The sequence below is a fragment of the Falco peregrinus genome, chromosome 7 (assembly GCF_023634155.1).
Source record: "Falco peregrinus isolate bFalPer1 chromosome 7, bFalPer1.pri, whole genome shotgun sequence".
NCBI lineage: Eukaryota > Metazoa > Chordata > Aves > Falconiformes > Falconidae > Falco > Falco peregrinus.
This window is the reverse complement of record NC_073727.1, coordinates 24,687,275-24,706,449: the sequence shown is the minus strand read 5'-3', so window position 1 is coordinate 24,706,449 and position 19,175 is coordinate 24,687,275. Positions and strand designations below refer to the sequence as shown.

At 38.5% G+C, this 19,175-nt stretch overlaps 1 protein-coding gene across 1 annotated transcript in view; it reads right to left on the bottom strand.

Annotated features, from left to right (window-relative positions):
* CRYBG1 (crystallin beta-gamma domain containing 1) overlaps positions 1–19,175 on the bottom strand; it is a 45,841-nt gene that overhangs the window by 5,211 nt on the left and 21,455 nt on the right. Inside the window, exons 14-21 of the mRNA XM_055809486.1 lie at positions 13,314–13,440; positions 13,091–13,123; positions 11,246–11,355; positions 10,860–10,989; positions 6,992–7,131; positions 4,513–4,636; positions 3,163–3,321; positions 160–322 (exon numbers count right to left, since the gene is read on the bottom strand). Of these exons, the coding sequence (XP_055665461.1) occupies positions 160–322; positions 3,163–3,321; positions 4,513–4,636; positions 6,992–7,131; positions 10,860–10,989; positions 11,246–11,355; positions 13,091–13,123; positions 13,314–13,440 (986 nt within the window). The remainder of the gene's footprint in view (positions 1–159; positions 323–3,162; positions 3,322–4,512; positions 4,637–6,991; positions 7,132–10,859; positions 10,990–11,245; positions 11,356–13,090; positions 13,124–13,313; positions 13,441–19,175) is intronic.

Here is a 19,175-nt window from a genome sequence, read left to right as displayed (position 1 = left end):
GTATAATTCAGAAGGTCAGACTAGCTAATCGGGTCTTTTTTGATTCTAGATTAAAGTAACTATAACACCATCCTTAATTTATAGGCACATTTAGTGCCTATCCCACTGTAAATAGCATGTAATTAAGACACAATGTAATGAGATAACACATTTGCTTACCTTTGATATCTAAAACCAGCTTGGGTTTCATCTTGCTATAAATCCTGCCATCAGGACTAATATGCCAATATTGTTTCTCTTCATTCCGTTCAAATGAAAGACCGAGTTTAGAGCCAGGAGTTATAAGATTTCCAACAATTGTCAAGCAGCAATCCTCTGCCATCTGTATCATCAGAAAGGCAACAAGCTATTATCAATTTTTTTTTACTTATAGTATCCACTGTTTTTTATCAGATATAAGAGAAGTCAGCAGGTGAGAACAGAATCTAGGAACTTCTTTCCCTAAAGGAACATATTTTTGCCCCAAGCTCAAGACTACTTACTTTTCTTTTGTTTCTGTTTCTGCTGACACCCTCCACTGCAGAAGAACATTAAACTAACCATGCTGTATCAGATCAAGAGGTACAATTAGCACCTGCTTCTAGCAGTGGCCAATAACAGATGCCATGGAAGATCACATTCACTCTGCTCTTGTATGCAGTACGTTCCTGGTCTACAGCGACTTCCAGCCCAGACTTTTCCATGCAGAGCTAATACCTTTAATACTTGGACAATTTCTGTCCCATACGTGAATTTGTTAGTTCCTGTGCACTGAGATCAATGTAACCCTTTTACATGAACATGCTTCTGTATCATAACCCTTCTGTGGCAAGCAGCTCCAAATCTTAACTACTACTGTTATTAAAAAAAAATAAATTTGATAGGTGACTACTGGTTTTATTTGAAGCTCTCCTCACCCCCTTCCCCTCCCTTTTTTTAAGGGATGTCTTGTCCATGCTGTTTGCAGAGACTTCAATCATATCATCCCTCAAACTGCCCCCTTTGCAGGCTAAAAAGTCATAGCTATTTTGTCTCTTCCTTGCTTAGAAGCCCTCCATCTCTGCACATCTTTTTTTTGCTCTTTATTTGATTCTAGTTTTGCATTAACCTTTTGAGATGAAGGACATAACTGGACAGTATCAAGTGTATGAATTTCACAGAGTATCACAACAATACTTTCTTCTTGGTTCTATATTCTTTTCCTACTAACTTGTATTACTTGACTTCAAAACTCTGCAAGTGTCTCTATGGTTAAAAGAAGTGGCAAAAAGCAAGCTTACTTGAAAAGAATATTAAGCTGTATTAGTAGTAAGTTACAGTAATTATGCTACATGAAGAGTGATTTTTAATAGATCACCATAAGCTGCCTTGTAACTTCTGAATGGACTTCAGTGGCAGATTACACACCCGTCTGCCATTGTTGATATGGCCCTAAGCTATTATATATATAGTTTTGAAAAAGTGGTACTTCTTACTGTCATAACCTAGAACTGAAGTAAGTTGATTTAGTTCTGCAGTTCTGAAATCCTCTTCTGTACCTAAAAACATTCTCTAGCAGGGCTTGGAAGACTCAAAGCTTACACATTAGGTCCACTAGGCCACTACTTCACCCATCTCCAAGACACTTATGAAGAGTGAGGGGACCTGAATTAATATCTGCTACTCATATCCGCTTCTCAAAATGAGCAGAATAACTTTAATATCCTGCTCACTGATTATCCCATCTATCTGAAACAGCTCTTCCTCGAAAACCTCAGGCAAACCTCAAGGTACCATGACTTAGTGAGGTGACCTAAGCTTACAGAAAGAAAGGTGCAAGTTCCTCCAATAACCTGTGTCTGCCTACATGCATGTACCTACTCACCCATGAGCTTAATTTTCTTCTTAAAATGTGGTGAAAACCAATTTTTTGTGCAAAATACATTTACTGCCATTCAACAAAAAGATGGCAGAGTTCTGTAAGGTTTCAGTCATTTAAGATCAATGTTGCCAGCTTGCACTCCGCACTAAGCTACCTGGCTGCTATACAGCATGGGCTGTGTATTTTCTGTGCACAGAAAAACTGATTTATGAGGATAAAAACCAAGAGCATTTATATAAAATAGTACCATACTGTCTCCATGTGAACACTTTCCATGAAATGCTTGAGAGGCACTGTCAAGACAGAAGTCTTTTGTATGCAATATTAAAGCTTTTAGCTTACTTTGCATCACTTTGCTGTCTGCATAAATCCCTTTTACTACTGCCTGTGTCCTGTAAACATGTCCAAACAATGCCTTAGCTTATTAACAGTGAGGTTCTTCCCTCCAGCATAGATGACATAGTTATAAACGGCTCCTTTGAAGTTATACAATCCTATAGAAAAAGTTCACGTGATTCTTTAATACTGTTAAACGGCTTGACTGCAAAGTAACTTAATTTTCCTTGGCCAGCATCCCTGCCTAGGACTGTTCATGCTTAGACATAATGAACTGTGCATACCTCTGCTCACCTCAATGACAATTCACGTATCATTAATTTTATGGACTGTGAGAAAAGTAGTACTTCATTTGGAAACTTGTACGGAGAAACAGAAAAGGGATGAATTTGAAAAATACAGAGGGGATAAAAAACAAAACAAAACAAATAAACAGATCAACAACAACAAAAGAGAAGAGTAGGAATTTAAGTTTGCCTGAATGCAGAAGAGGATATAACCTACATCACACTAACTGACCTACCACGAGGTATTCCTAGTTCAAAACATTATCAGGGTCTGCATTTTAAAAGGTCTCCCCTGCTTTGACGCTTTTGTGATATTTTCACTGTGGAGAAAGAGGGCATGAACGCAGAAGGAGCTCATGAAGAGGCAAGACTATGATCTTCTGGTGTTGACTATACTTATGAAGCTACTATTCTTTAGGGAAGAAGTAAATCTTAACTAAAAGCTCTCAAAATTTCAATTACATCAAAAAAGGTATCATACAACTAGTTTGTATCACCTGAAAAAGCCAGACTTTGATTAAAAAAAACAAAACAAAACAAAAAAAAACCCTCAAAAACCAACTCCCTACAAAAAATTACATTACAGCTGAAATAGAATAAGCCTATAAGATAAGTTAAGATGATACAGTAGGAATTGAATTCTGAAAACCCTACTAGTTGAGAGGAAAAGAGCAAAATCACATTGAACTTGAACCTCACCCGGCACTTTATGAATCCATCCTGATAAACCCAGATTTGATCATCTGAGTCTGTGTCTTCTGCAACCTGTATTCTGAGAAGATTCAGATTATCCAAGTTTCCATCAGCAGACATGAACTTTCCCGTTTCCTTGTTTCGAAGCCTGAAGTACACACGTTTCTGCAGAAAACAACAGAACTCTTTAACCACAGTCTCAGTGCAGAACACATCTTGCTCTAGTTAACTTCAGAGCAGTTATTGTTCAGTGCAAAACCCTGTGCCTCCCTCTTTCTTTCAGGAAGCTTAACTTTTCTACTTTAGAATTTAACTCCAAAGTTCATAAATATCTAGGACAAGCCCAGCTTTGAGAACTCGCCATTCTGCATGGAGAGTTTTAGGTTTTCCTATGCACTGAGATCAGCACACAGTGGAAAGCTATGCATTTTTAATTCAGAGCAGCACTAACTTCTCCCTGCTACCTTCCTGTATAGATGCTTTTAGCTTGCATCAAGGGTGCACTTGTGCAGTGCTGCTCATTTCACTGGCAGCAAGTATTACACTGCACATTTGTGCTGTGGCTTGTTAGACGTTAACACTTCTGTTTAGACAAGTTTCAGCCGCGGCAGTCAAAATGCATTATTCCTAACTGCTTAAGGCTATACAAAGACAACTCTATGACAGCAAGCAAATGCGTTTGGTTACAGGTACAAGTAACCCATGAATTAGAAAAAGTTGTTTCCTCTACAAAAAATGGCTCAGTGAGAACTCAAATGTTAAAGCTCACAGGACTGCTGCTGCAGCACTGGAGCAAATCACATGGTCTTTATTTAGAGAACAAAATGAAAAGGACACTGCAAGAGTAAGTTTTGCATTAGATTTGCAAATTATTCTTCCAAGTAATAAGCAAGGAAGGACCTTCCCCCTACATCAACACAAAATCACTACTAATTGAAGTATCCAGTTTTGTTGACCGATTTTCTTGTTGTTCCACAAACAATGCAGACAGTAGAGACAGGATGCCAATAACCAGTTTGGGTGCTCATTATAAAACAACTTAAAATAATTCATATATAGTAGTTATAGCCGTTATTGGTTAAAGTAATTTAGCCAATCCTTATATGCTGTCTTCTATGCTGGTTTAAAGTATGCTTAATGAACAGTTCAAGCAGTGGAATTGCAAAGCCACACAGCATAATCAAACAGCTTTTATTACAAGCAAAACCATAGAATAATTTCTTTACACTATTGCCATTGCTGAAGCTTGTAACATGCATCAGGACTGTAACATTGCTTTCAACTGTGTAATATCCCCCCAACCCCATTACAAAATATAAATTAGTACTTGACAATCTCATCTCAGAGCCTACTCACCTGCAGTAAAGGCCTCAGAGAACCTATCTGACAATAGCCACTCGCTTTATACCAATCTGGAATTTCATTCGGTGACAGCAACATCTGACGCCCCCTGTAATTACTATGCTCATAAATTATCCATCTATGAGAAAAAAAGACAGAAAAAAAAAAAAAAAAAAAAAGACAGAATGCTTTTACTGCCAAATCCTGCTTCAGAATCAATAAACGAGTTTAATAAAAAACCTGTCCCACACAGTATTAGTGTTTAGCTTTGGAAAGCCAATTACCTTCTTTTAAACAAGTCTTCAAAACTAATAAAATCATGTCCTGATTTAGATCAACCACATTAAAATGAATACACTGGAGTTCACTTTTTAAAGTCCTGTTACCTAAAAATTACAATCTGAATGAAACAAAGCATTTTCTTGTCTTAAAGGGAGAACCCAACTTTTAAATATCATGTTTTCAGCAGGTACTGTGACTCCCCAGGGAGTATGTATGTATATGCTACATATGCCGTATATGCTAGATAGCTGCATGTGCAGAACCAGGAGTTCTGTGTCTCTCAGTCTGGACACGCCTGACCCACATAGGACAGAACTACCAGGGACGCAGATTGCAACAAGCAAATACTGGAACTGCAACAGGATGAAGTTCTCTAGGGTATTTTGATAAGAGGTTTTATTTCAGAACACCTCTGTTCTTCCCAAATACCGGAGGGCAGGGGTATAACAGAGAGAGAAAGAGTAAACATGCAGAACAAATTTTTTTGGCGTTCCCTAGCACGTAACCAACCAGGCTTACAATCACATTGAGAGCAACATGTCAGAACCTGACTTCTGCTCTCTACTACCGGTACAGGCAGTGAATTACAACTAGAGTTTGAAATAAGAGTACAATACAGTCCAATTTGTTGAGTTTTCTCATACTAAATTTACTGGGACTGTCCAATAGCCATAGGTTTTTGAGTACATGAACAGTCAATATGCACATTTTCCTGTTACCTCTGTTCCTCTGATTTGTCAGCAGACACCTACATTCAGAAGAGGCACACTCACCTTAATTTTGGTGCTTTATCACAGCCTAATACACATCTATCCCCAGGTATGAAATTAATAGCATTCTAAATGGATGTCTCTCAGCAAAGGAAGATGAAAACCCCTTCAATAAGGGAGGCAGTAGGGGCAAGGACACTGAAACTTGTATTTTGACACAGTTCAGCAGCTGACACTGCTATTAGGAAATGAGAATTTTCATATCATACTCTATACATTTCCAATGATCAAACAGAAAAAAACATATATATTAATTGGACAGGAAACACACATAATTCACAACTCCATTACCTGGAATCACGGTAACCCTGTTCTTGGCAAATAGTAAGGTGATGTTTGACTTTATGTTATTTCATGTTATGGAAAGGGAGAATCAACTATATGGTGGTTGTGGTGAAAGATACTGAAATCTCAGGAGACTTAAGAATACAGAGCATGTACCTCTTCTTATGACCTTTATGTTTCAAACTTCAGCTCAGTGTGCTAAGGAAACCCTTTGACCAGCTTTTATCCGGGTGGGAAAATGGTTTTCTGTACAGATCTGGTATTGGCTATCCACTTGAGGGCAGTCTTAAGTTATTCAACAGCATCTCTCTAGTGCACACCTTGGACTTTTCCCTCTTCAAAAGAACATGTTTAAATGCAAAGCAACAGTAGCATCGATCTATAGTTAAAAAAAGTCACATTCTTCCAGTCAGGAAAAAACATACACTTGAGACAAGTATCTTGGAGGTAGAGGTTAACAGGAAAAACACAGAAAGAGAAATTTAACATATCTGCTGGAACACTGGAAGAAGACAGCACAGTAGCTCTCAAAATGCTTCCAGACAAGTTTTTAAACTTCATCACAGACTGTTTTTTTACATGACCTTCAAAAGTAAATTTAGAGAACACAACTGCTCAAAACAGCTAACGAATTTAACTGCTAGACTTACAACCAAGAGTTTGACCCGATTCCTGAAGTAAAAGAGATTATTACTAATACCAAAAGAGGCCAGATCATGATCTGACTGCACCACTGTGTCCGTAGCATGTAGGTAAAATGATGAACATGAAGACTTATTAAAACATTCTGAACTTATGACACAGATAACACACTGATTTATGATTGAGACCTAAATCAAGAGCACAGAAGTTAGTTTTAAGGGTGCTATGCAAGCTGGCTTTTATAATATGGCATGAGAGAAGACACCAGTTTCCCTGCCAGCTTTATTGAAATAGATTTCAAATTCTAGCACAGGGCACCGGTAAGTGGTAACACACTGAAACAGGATGTGAAAAGGTTCTATAAGAACAAAAGGTTCTATAAGAACAAACTCCACTAATGCACTGCACACGTTATGATATTCTAATTTTATACTCTTTGGTTTCTGTTGTCTGTAATTTTTCTATTGCAAATAAGTACATAATTCTAAAACATCAAAAAGTGATTTTAAACTCACATGCCGCCAAGGACTTGAACTGAAGCTATTCGAGGATTGTATCCCAGGAAATGGAGATTTAAGATTTCTGTGCTGAACTCTATTTTCTTTCCTTGGAAACCCACCTTCTCAAAAAGAGCTATGCATGGTTCAGACAGCTCCTGCAAAAGGAAGGTAAGCACTTTTATAGGATGTTAGAACTCCAGATGGTGACTGTGTACATCATTACCCCACGCAGCCTTTTTATTTAAGAGGTTTCTTCTTGATGTAATATCAAAGACCCTCAATAATGTTTTTGTTCTGCAACAGGTGACTTAAATTCAAAAAGCAAAAAAAAGCCCTTATACAAAACACACAAGGAATCCTGTATGCAACATAAAACTTAATCTTAAGGCACACACAAATCTCTCTGTGCTTGATTCTTACATAGTATCTTAGGTATGTTTTAAAATGCATTTTAATTAATACCATCTCTTTCTTCCATTGCACTAAATCCCACTCATTGCAGGAATTTTCATCTTCACAGCTGAAGACACAGTAAGATAATAATGATTTCTACTGCTTCAAACGATGACAGCTTTGTCAGCACTGCTTATCACTTACTGCTCTCATTTTTAATTCTTATAGTAGTTTATGGCAACGCCTCTGACTAGAGAAAAGCTTCAAGATTCATACTTCTGAATTCTGAATAATTCTGAGGAGAAATTCATGACTCAAGCAAAAACTCTAACATCTGATGTGGGGAGATGATTCTTCTCCCTCTCTGCCAAAACACTTCTGGTGTCAAAAGGGATTCTGCCCACATGAAGCTCCCCGTAACACTGAATCAATTTTAAATGGCTTCTGGATAACGAACTTTGGACTTTTTTCCATGTGGCAAGGTATCTTTAGTGGACTAGAAATAACCTCTCATAATTAAGGCCTTCTCCTGGAAGCTCAGAGGTAAGGGTTTGAAATCCCTTGGGGTAAAGTCAATTAAGCCCGAGTGTCCTGATGTTACAGTTTACGCTCATAGACAGAAATGACCCTGCCACTCCCTTTCTCACAAGTCTTCCAGCAACGACTGCATAAAACCAATGCCATAGCTAAAGAGCTCCTTCCTGCTGGCATGTGTTCAGCACACTGAAAACACATCAACTGGATCGGGAACGCCCAGCATGACGCAGTCTCAACAGACTCCCACCTGGCCTCAGGCATGGAAACAGGCCCTCCAAGGCAGAGGTGGCTCCATACACGCATGGCAGCGGATATCTGTGCTTCCAAGTGACTTTGTTAGGCAAGACCTCATGTCTACCTGTTTCTAGACAGCGCTTAAATTCCTCTTTAATCTCCCTTTAGATGTTTAAGGGCCCGGATGATAACATTGTGTGTCACCATTATCTCTGCAACAGTCCAGATTATTGCACAGCAGCTGAGCTATGCTTCCTGATCATACCTATGCTACTAGGTTGTGGAAAACGTCAGGAGAGGCCTTTCAGCTTACTCCAAACTCAGAGTATGCTGACTCCCACCATGAAAGGCTAACACCAGTTAGACTGTCACGTGACATCACGGGTAGAGCCCAACAGAACAGTCCCACCATCACAATGTCCTGGTGTCTCTGACCCCTCTGCTACAGACCTGCACCCGCACTCTGAGACATGCAACTGGTCAGGCAGCTGCCCTTGAACCATATGCAATGCTTCAGAAATAATCTACTTACGAAGAAAACACACAGATAGAAAAGGAAATCCTTCAGTCTTGTGCCACACCTTCCACTCCAGGCATTTTTTTTACATTCCGCAGCAACACTGTTATATAAAACGTTCCCCATAGAGGGAAGCGTAAGGTCAGCTCACAAGTTTCAGTATTTCACAGGTACTGCACTGTACGAAACTGGTGCTCCTGTATATCTACATTTAGGTATTTCACAGAGTCACTCATTAAAAAGAAGTATTTTCAACAGGACTGTTCAAGCATAAACCATATTCACACGTGTTTTTATAGTATGTTCAGGAAAAAAGAACATGTAGCAAATTCAAGAAGGAAAAATGCTACTTTCTATCTGCAGCACAACCATGTGGACCATGCAAAGCAAGCAGAATCAAGCAAAGATACAGTGATATTAAAAAAAACCAACAAACTGAACCCTTAGGCTTATGAACAAAAGCCCTTTTAACTTTCACTTCTGTTTATCAAACATCCCTTTCATTTCCTTTTTTTATGGTCCCTTAGAAATGGATCCCTGCAAAGGAGAGTTAAACTAGGTAAGTATAGTAACGTGACATACTAAAACAGCAAAGGTGCTTCTTGTATAGAAATGCCACAGAAAAATCACAAGTCAAGTTTGGGAATGGGCAGATGGTGGCGAGGAATTAAGATTGGCACTGCCAAAAAAAACAGTACCAAAAGAAATCTGACAGGTGAAGTCAGTATCTAGAATAATAAAGTTCAATCTTTTGTAACATTATGAAAAATTAACAGTATAATATGATAGTTTCTACCTAACTTCTTATTCTCTGTATTCTGGTTTGCTAATAAACTGCTGAGCAAAGCAACCCTTTTTCCTCTTCTCCAGAGGCAGCAAGCCTCTGAAGAAGGAAGCAGCAGCACATGACTTGGAGACAGATGCAGCTCCATGCTAACATCTAAACTGTGATAAATTGCAGGGCTAGAACAAGTTTCAGAAGTTGTAAGAACTTAAAGAGGCACAGAACTGGCATTTGGTTGTTTTAACACAACAGTCCCTGTCACAAATCATAAGTATTCTAAAAGTAAGCTGATCCTTCCAGTTTGAAAAAAAGAAAACATCTTAAACCCAAGTACTCAATACCAATATGTACAAAAAAGCCTATTTTAATTCATAGTGATGCCCCACCAAGCTTGGCTAGAAACACTTCCATTGTTTTTAATAGGATCTCTACTGGACAGCAAAAGAATCCAGAGGGCAGACATACTTGCTTCAGACCTTTGCTTACACTGTACATCAAAATGCTCCAGATGCATGAAAGATGATGACACATTTTCTCCTTCGTCAACTGCTACATCACTGACAGGTTACCAAAATTATAGAGGAGTGCAATAAAGTTGCCAAATTCAAAAACAGAGATCCAATAGTGTACTCAAAATGAGTACCACCTCTTCACATTGCTGTAAGTTCCCGGATTCTTGACCACATTTTTCTAGTAATTACTTTGATCTTAAAAGATATTTGCAGATTCCGTAAGTGATCCATCATAATGATTGGTTATAGGCTTGAGCAAACTTGTTCCTTGCCACAGATGAGTTACAAAATATGTAAATGTTGTTTCATTTGTATCCACCACACATAACAACAACACAAGCTGATTTTGCCAAATGGCATTGGGTGTTGCTTTACTTCATCCAGAAGGGTGCATTATTTTGTGATTAACTCAAACTGCATTTCCCTGATGATAGCAACAGTGTTTTATAATTACATGTATTTCATGCAAAGTTGCTTAGTTAACTCTGCTTTTTAATATGCATAAAAAGCCCAAGGTCCACAGTACAGGTATTTCTTCACACTGTCCTACTGACATTTCTTAACCCAGTCTAAGTGGTCTCTCCTACTGGGAAATGAAGAGTTTATCTGACACGTTTGACACTTTTTACGGAAGTCCTTTTATAAGCTGTTACGAACAGTGATCCCAGGCAGCTGCTTCTGTGATATCCCCTCCTTCACAGCAACAGCACAGAGGTCAAAAAACCCAAACTGCAGCTAGGCCATTTAACTGCTACCACACAGGGGAAAAAAAACAAACAACAAACAAACCAAAATCAAAAACCCTCCTCTGTTGTCTGTGCATCCCCAGCATTTTTACTGTTGCAAAAAAATGGGAAAGTCAGAGTCATCAGCATACTTTACAATATTTCTAATAGCTTTACTTACAATATTTATAATCTGTAAAGATTTAAGAACTGCTTGGGGTGAACAACCCATTGCCGTCAGATCAGGATAGATTCCTTCTTCTAACACATACTGGTTCCCGCAGAAGTCTTCTTGATCATACACTATGCAGCTGCAGGAAGAAAAAGAAATAGCCTAGAATTCCGTGCAAGTAAAATGATGCTAGTGTTTCTCAGTCTTTAGCAAGAGGCACTGAGAGAAACATTAGTTACAATGTTTTGTCCTGACACGATAAAGATTGATGGGTAAACTGCATAGTATTGTTCTCCTTAAGTCCCCGAAACCACTTCAGTTGTTAGAAAACTGGTTACTTTTTTAGAACTTCTACCATTTCAGTGATTTTGCAACATTCAATCAATATAACTTACCTGCCATCTAAAATTTTTGAAGACTTCACAGCAAATGAATCAATACATCTTGTGTTTTTTTCAAGTATTTGGCAGTTACCCTTGAATTCAGGCTCTGAAAATAACTGGACCTTTAAAAAGTTATAAACATATTTTAAAACAATTCATTCTTCAACCTTCAGTAACATGTCTCTACCACTACTTCTATAATTAAGATTAAAATATACTTAAAACACCCAGAGTTCCTCGGTTATATATCTTTTTTGTTATGTATTCAGTGCTGCAATCCTTATTCAAGAAAGCAAGGTAACAATACCAAAATTTCTGGCTGTAAATCACTCGGTAACGTACAAAACAATGGAGACAAAAATGAACAGAGACAGCTCCTTGGACTATATATGGCAGAAGATTTTTGAATTCCCACAGAATGGCGAGAACAGGCACATCTTTAGTGAAGGGCTATAAATGGTTTTGGTTTAGATTAATCCATTTAATCTCCAAAATACATACTCTTCCCACTAAATGAAAATTGCCTGACTCCCAGAACATAATGGGACATAATCCTGGCCAAGTACTCAGCATGCCAACAGGCATTGGTATGTATTCCCAGGCTAGATGGGCTTTATGTGCCTGTTACAGCCACAGATGGAGTCACATCAGTTCTTTCTCTGCTGGGAGGATAAGAGAGGATACATCACCCAGAGTCTTTTGTCCTTGTTAAGAAGAAAAAAATTTCTAAGCAGCAAACCTGCTCATTTGGTTAGAGGGTAATTAACCCTGATCACACAGAAGTCATCCACATTATCACACGCCTACCAGCTTTATTCACTCTTAACAGAGACACGAGTGTGGGCACGTACAGCATTCTCCGAAGAGGAACGCGCTGACGGGGGATGCACTCTGTTGACTACAAGCCATTACTTCTTTGTTTCCTTTGGATAAGGTCTTAATAGGCCCATAGTATATAGATGCAAATAATTTTTCATGCACGCAGCTGAAAATAAGCAGCCTTGAGATTTTTATTTCCCATAGTTTATATATTATACCTACACAGGCGATGCCAGCGAGGCATGCTACTAACCAAGAATAGAAAATGAAACATCTAAGACTTTTCTCCCTAGTTTTTAGTTCCATAACATACTCACCATTTTGACTGAAATGAAAATAAAACTTTGTACAGGGATAAACATGAAAAGGTTTACAATTAGGAAAGGATGAAAAAAGCCACCCATTAGCCTCACTGTTAAAACTACATATATGTACTTGCACACAGGAGACAGTCCAACGTAAAAATATTAGCTCACTGCATGGACAAGTTCTCCCTGTCATTTCCTTCTCTTAGTTATTTACAAAGATGGCATTAACTTTTAAGCACAACCCAGCATTATTTGTGAGTGAATAAGATTCCCTTAACTACAAAGGCCACTAGCAGAACTGTTAAGCAAAGATCTGGGTTCAAAAGAAATTACATCACAACTGTATCATAAACGATATCTATTGTAGAGCCCCTGCCTCAGCAACAGAATCCAGGTACCTGCACCTCTGCGTAGAGGGCTGTGGCCTTCAGCTCCTCAGAACTATCACCAATACCCCAAAACAGCTCATCTGCTGAACCAAAACATTGCCTGTGCCCTGAGAAAGCTCTGAGGGCAGCTGTGTATTAAAGCCCACTCTCCTTGGGCCTTAATGTGCTTTACTTAAGAGGTTTGGAAATCAGCCTTCCTTCACCTCAGTTCTCATTCTTTTGTCTGACTACATCTGACATGATATGCAAGTACCTGGTGTTACACTAGGCAAAAAGCTGTTAATCTTTCTTCATACATGTTACAGACATAACACAGTATTTCACTTCGACAAGTATCTTACCTTGACTTTACCCCTTTCACTTCCAACAATATCCTGCAAAAGTTTGGAGGGGAGGAAAAAAAAAAGGAAAAAATATTTTAAACAGTAATAAAGTAGCAAACATACAAAAGTTTACTATTAATTATTGTTTAAAGTATGTAAATAAACTGAATTTGATAGAAAAAGTATAGCTCCAAGTTACTCCAGAGAAGCTTTCAGAACAAGTATAAAATGAACTTCTTACCATAATGATGGGCTGAACTGAAGATATTTTGCAATTCTTCCCCCCCCATGCCTCAATGCTGGGATATAGCCCTTTAGCCAGTATATACTGCTCCCCCGTAAACTCAGGATTCTCATAAGCCACCCACCTAAGAGAGACAGAAGAAAAGGGCAATGGGTAGAAGTCACACTACTTTTCCAAAACACAGATGTGTATTTCATTACCGTCTTAATGTAAGAACATAGAAAAAAAATTCTCCCCTCAAGTGCCAAACTACAAGGCTATTAAAACCCTGAAAAAACTATAGTGTATCTGATACTCCAAAGGCCATGCAAATTTCACTTCCTTTCACCCTGCTATGTTGATACGAATCAGAGTGAATTAGCTAAAGCAGACCACAAGTTAAAGTACATCATCTGCTAGATACCCTAAAAGCTGACTCCAGTAAGAATATTTCGGGATGTTTCACAATTCTATTATTTTATCTAGATAAGTTCTTTTCAAGAAAAACAGACAGATGTCAGAATGCAATTTTTTTGGATAAAACTAACTTTCAGAGTCATCTGGGCAGTGAAGATAGTAATACTGATTTTTAATGTTGCCTGTACCTACAGTTCAGTTGTGTTCAAGCAAACCCCAACAGAAAGCTGAGCTGCAACAACAGGCATATATGCTCATGAGAGCAGGCTGTTCTCTGCTAGGAATCACAGACATCAGCAGGAAGAACATCCTTGAAAGCTAAGTATTGAAACCATCACAGATTTGACCAGATTTATGTATTTAAATTCAAAGCCATTACTATAACTACTCAGTCAGATATCATGCTTGACACAGGTCACAAACTCAGATTTCTGCATCAAGGCCAAAATTTCTGTCTCAGTCAGAATATGCCTTTTTTGAAAGACCCTGAACTTTTGAGATGCACAGAAAAGCAACCAAATCACTACATACCTCTCCAACATTCAATCACCCCTGCAGCACTTTATTTCTAGTCTGAAGTATCCATTGTCAGCTAGTCTTGCTAAGCATAGTCTAATAAACCATCTATTATGGCATTCTCCTAACCCTTGCTCTGCGCTGAAAGCCCAGATAATGCATTCCCACACAGGCACTACCTTTGGTTTTGTGAGAACCTACATAACTTCTGTTGCCTTTCACTGCTAGATTTCCCAAATTTTCCCATCATTATATTTTGGCTCTTTTTTAAACTCCTTTTTTCTTTTTTTTTGTTCGTTTGTTCGGGGTTTTTTTGAGTGGCAGTATTAGAACCGGCCACAGTAACAGCTGAGTTTCATTGGTTACATTTACATAAGGATCAGGACATCTTGCTGGTCCCTGGTTCTACAAGATAATCTTCTACTCGCCAACAACCAGCTTTTAATTTTAGCCAATGCGTTGCATAAGGAGTGTATGCTAGGTTATGCCAGAACCCACTTTCAGTGCAGTCTTCTTAATGTAGTTAAGAATGTCAACACAAACAAAAAATTTCACATCATAAAGCAGTAAAATGATATGGAATTTAAAATGTGCAGTGGAGGCTAACTTTCACCATGTAAATTCACCATAAAATGATCTCTGTGTCAAGCAACTGGATTCTGTTAAACTTATTCCAAAACCAAATACCAGAATCTCTGCAGATACAACAAGTGGGATTACTTCAAACTGCAATAAAGCTGCATCAACATGTATGTGCTGAGAGGATGAACTTTTTATTATTTGTCCATGGCAAACACCCATGCAGTGATTTGCATTTATCACTGTTCACATCTCTTGGTTTGCCTCAGATATAATCAATTATTCTAACCTGTTATGCACTAATTACTTAAGGCATATTTCAAGGCACATTTCAAAATCACCTCATAGTAATTCATCAAAGAGACATTGGTATGTACAATAAATTGAGCAGGCAGTTCAAATGTCTCAGGTGTGTCTATACCTGTATGCCACATATACCAGAAGCTGTGAAAATTGAGGTTTTCTTAACCAATTTCTTCAGCAGACATTCACTAGATTTTTCAGTGCACAAATGCTAGGGTACAACTACTGTGCATGACAGTTTAACTTCATTGACATCTATGCAAACAAGCATTTCTGATATTAAGTGAATGATAAAACATGGCAGATGCCTCCTAAGAATCTCTCAATAGCAGTTATTTCATTTCTCCCATCTAATAAGAAGCCGAATACAGAAGTAATCGACTCACTTGCATATGTTTATGCTGAAATCATTGGGATTTCAGTAAGTAAGTACCACTCTCCCATGCAAGTTAGCCCATGCAGTTAAGAGAGCTTCTAGAGTCAGGGCTTGCTGTGAAATACTTGCGCTTTTCCACTTCATTCAGAAGCCCCTACAAGCTGCTGAGAGTAGTAACATCATCAAGGACAGGCAGCTGAATTCAGTACCAGCTAAACCTGTCAGACCTCAAAAGACTATCCTTAGGAAGGAGCACTGCCTTAATCCAGCTTCTGACGTAACAGAAAGGCCTGGAGAGCAAGACATCGCCTCCATATCTGAGAAGGAGAGTCAGTAACCAGGCACCACAAAAAAACTGACGTACTGCTCTGCCACATGGCAGCAACCACCCTGCCCTACATGGAGCCAGTTCTCTTAACAGTTTTTGTAGAACCCAGCTCTACAAATTGCCTGAGCAACAGCCTCACCCAGGTTGCTCGTAGGGTGGTGCTGGAGACCTTTACTCCTCTGCACCATCCAAGCCCCTGGAACCAAAGATGCTGAGAAAAGTGTCATTTATGTATTGTTAATATTATTACACACACAGTATCTTTCCCCAGAGTCTTCTATATATGATGTCTAGGAAGCACAGCTCCAAACAGTGTCCGAAAGAACAGTCAAGAATCCAAATGCAGATAACTTGCCAAAAATTATCTTTGCCCATGGTTAGCCCGTGACTCATCTTACCTAACTTTATCTTTCATAACATTGGCCATTTCTCTTCACATTTGCTATTTCTAACATTAGCTGAGAGGGGTAATCCCCATTTTTGCATTGATCAGACTCATTTTAGGATAGGACAGATTACCTACATCCTAGAAGGACCTTCTCTCTCAACTAAAAGAAATGACAACACCTTCATTAAACTAAATGCCATAGCTGTAAACAGAAAGTTTTCAGGGACAGCAGCACTCCTTCAGGTCTGAAATAGAATCCATAATCTTTAAAGTTTAAAGACTACATGGAGTCAATGAGTTTAAATTGGCCCATACATACTAAGCAGATAGACCACGAGGGGCCAGGAAGTTAAGTGGCATTTGCAGATTTGTAGCACGATGAACAGAGAGGATGAAGTAATAAAACTCTGTTTCTAGGAAAGAGAGAAAACAGGTTCTTTATCATACCCTTTTGTGCTTGTGATTCCTAGTATCCCAGAGACCCGCAAACTTTAATTTTGCGACTCCTTGAAAAGGTTTTTTTGATGTCAGTTCAGCTCAGTTCAGAAAGGGAGGGAAGCAGAAGCTTTGTCCGAAATGTTTTCCCATGGGGCACGCAAGGGCTCTTGCCCTTTTCAGCTCCCAGTGGAGGTTTGTTCTTGTACCTCAGGTCTCCTTAGTCTCATGCGTGTTACCTTCCTAAGTGCATCTAGATTAAATTTACTGCATTCTGGCTCCTGTATATGAGCTATTCATCACCTAATGATTTCCTTAATATCACTATCCATATGTACACTAGAAGCAGCCAAATCTGCTCTGTAGACTAATTACTTGAAAATTAGGGGAAAACCAGGCTGATTACAGGACCACAGTAAAACAAACGCCTACGTAAAAAAGATTTGGAAAAGTTCTTCCACCAAGTTCAAAAAGTATCAAATGAAAGACAAAGAGTTTTTTCAGTATTTTTGGCTAAAGTTTCATGAGTTTATGAATAAAGAAAAGGCACATTTCAAATATGCAGTTTCTGTGATTTTGATCACTATTAAATGTAAGCTTCGGGAGTTTTTTAAGCAGAGATGAAATCAAAATTGTACAACAGTTGATTTTGGTACTTGCTTAAACCTGTAAAGGGTGTTACCCGTTGCTAGTAAATACTTCCATTTTCCGCCACTTAAAATTCTGCCAATTTGGAAGTAAAAATCAAACCCTACTTAGAAGAAAGGCCTCTCCTATTTTCAGGCAGTCTGCATTGCTTTCTCTCACCTCAATGGCACAATAATAAAATATCCTGGATTTTATGCTTGGCTGGTCTTTGAAGAACACTCAAACATTTTAATTTTTAAAACTGTCAGCCCTCATCACCTTAGAACTTTTTTGGGGGTTGTGTCTTTAAAATGGATTTAGCTAAGAAGTTAAAATACTGCTTGGAAATATCCTTCAGAAACACAACAGCTGAAAATTTTAATGCAGCTAGTGTGCAATTACCCCAAAACGGACTATTCAGTCCCCAAATGCAGAGCTGGGCTGTCTTCAGCATACAGTTTAGAGTTGCAATTCAGCTTAGAACTTGTCCAGTAGTATCTGTGCACTGCAGTGTCAGGCTTTGTTTCCTTTGATATACCCTTTAAATTATGAAGCAATGAAATTATGTGGGAAATACAGATCATCTGTTATCTGTTACTGCTGTAACTGCTTACCCCAGATACCTGTAGTTAAACAGTTGCTATGAAGGGTTTTATATTTTTGACTTTTTCTTTCTTTTTAATGAAGTATTTTCAATATGATACCAGGAAGGTTACTTTGAAATATTATGACAAGCTATTACTGAATCTGTCACAGTTCACTATGACATCATCTACACTACAGTCTAACCAGCTCAGGAAATTGCTCAATGGATTATTCATCACTTTTAAGACTCATATCTTGCAAGAAAAAGATAGAAAACCTTTTCACCTGAACTGTTACTTAACACTTAAAATAAAGCACTGTATTACCAAGCATGATTTAACATGAATCATTCAGCCTTTCTGACACATTAGCAAGAACACCACCACAAAACCCCCAAACACTCACAACTTCTTTGAAAACAAAAGGGTCCTACAAGACTGTTAAGAGCTGAGTGCTAGTCACCTGTTATGAACAATGCACCTACATTTTTATAAAAGCTTATCACTACAAATTACATCTTTAAGAGACTACAAGGTGAGATTACAGGGCAGTAGCAGTCTGTGGGAAAAGAGTTTTGTTTGTAATGACTTCTAGCCACCTTTACCACCAGAGTATTAGAGTCACGCTTAATCACTGGAATATGCAAACTCAAGTACCATTCCTATCTCAGCTGCGAGACACATTTACTAGACCAACTACACAAAGGGCATGATAGGTAACCCACAATTTATTTTCCAACCTTCAGAGGTGACTCTTTCCCATGAATCTCCCTTGCGTATTACAGAAGACAAAAGAGCACGGTGGCTTCAGAGGTCACAAGGCGGAAAAAAACCTGCTGTCACACCATATTCATATACAAACTAAAAGCGTTCCTCTGGAATGCACTGAGCTTGCTTCTGCAATCTTTATCCAGACAAAACTAGCAAGGATGTAGCACAGAAAACACAGAGAAAGATTTAGGGGTGTTTTTGGGTAAAGGAGAGCTTTCAGCAAGTCACCTGCATACCAGAGAGGGAGAGAGACAGTACCTCTCATAATTTTGTCTATTTGGAGACATGATTGCTAATACTTGTTTCTGTTTCCAAAATGCTTTGATGCAGTCTGCAAGGCTGTGTAACTGATGTACTGAACAGATCAAACAGCAGTCTATCAGCTTATTGACTGTGTGTGACAACATAGGTGGTACAAAAGAGTGAGAGTTGTTAATGGCCATGCTAACACAAAGTTTTGGGAATGACTGCGTTCAAAAAAAACTAAAAAAAAGCCCCACCATGATACTAAAACACTATTAACCTACAGGATTCACTATAGTGTTACTTTTTAGAA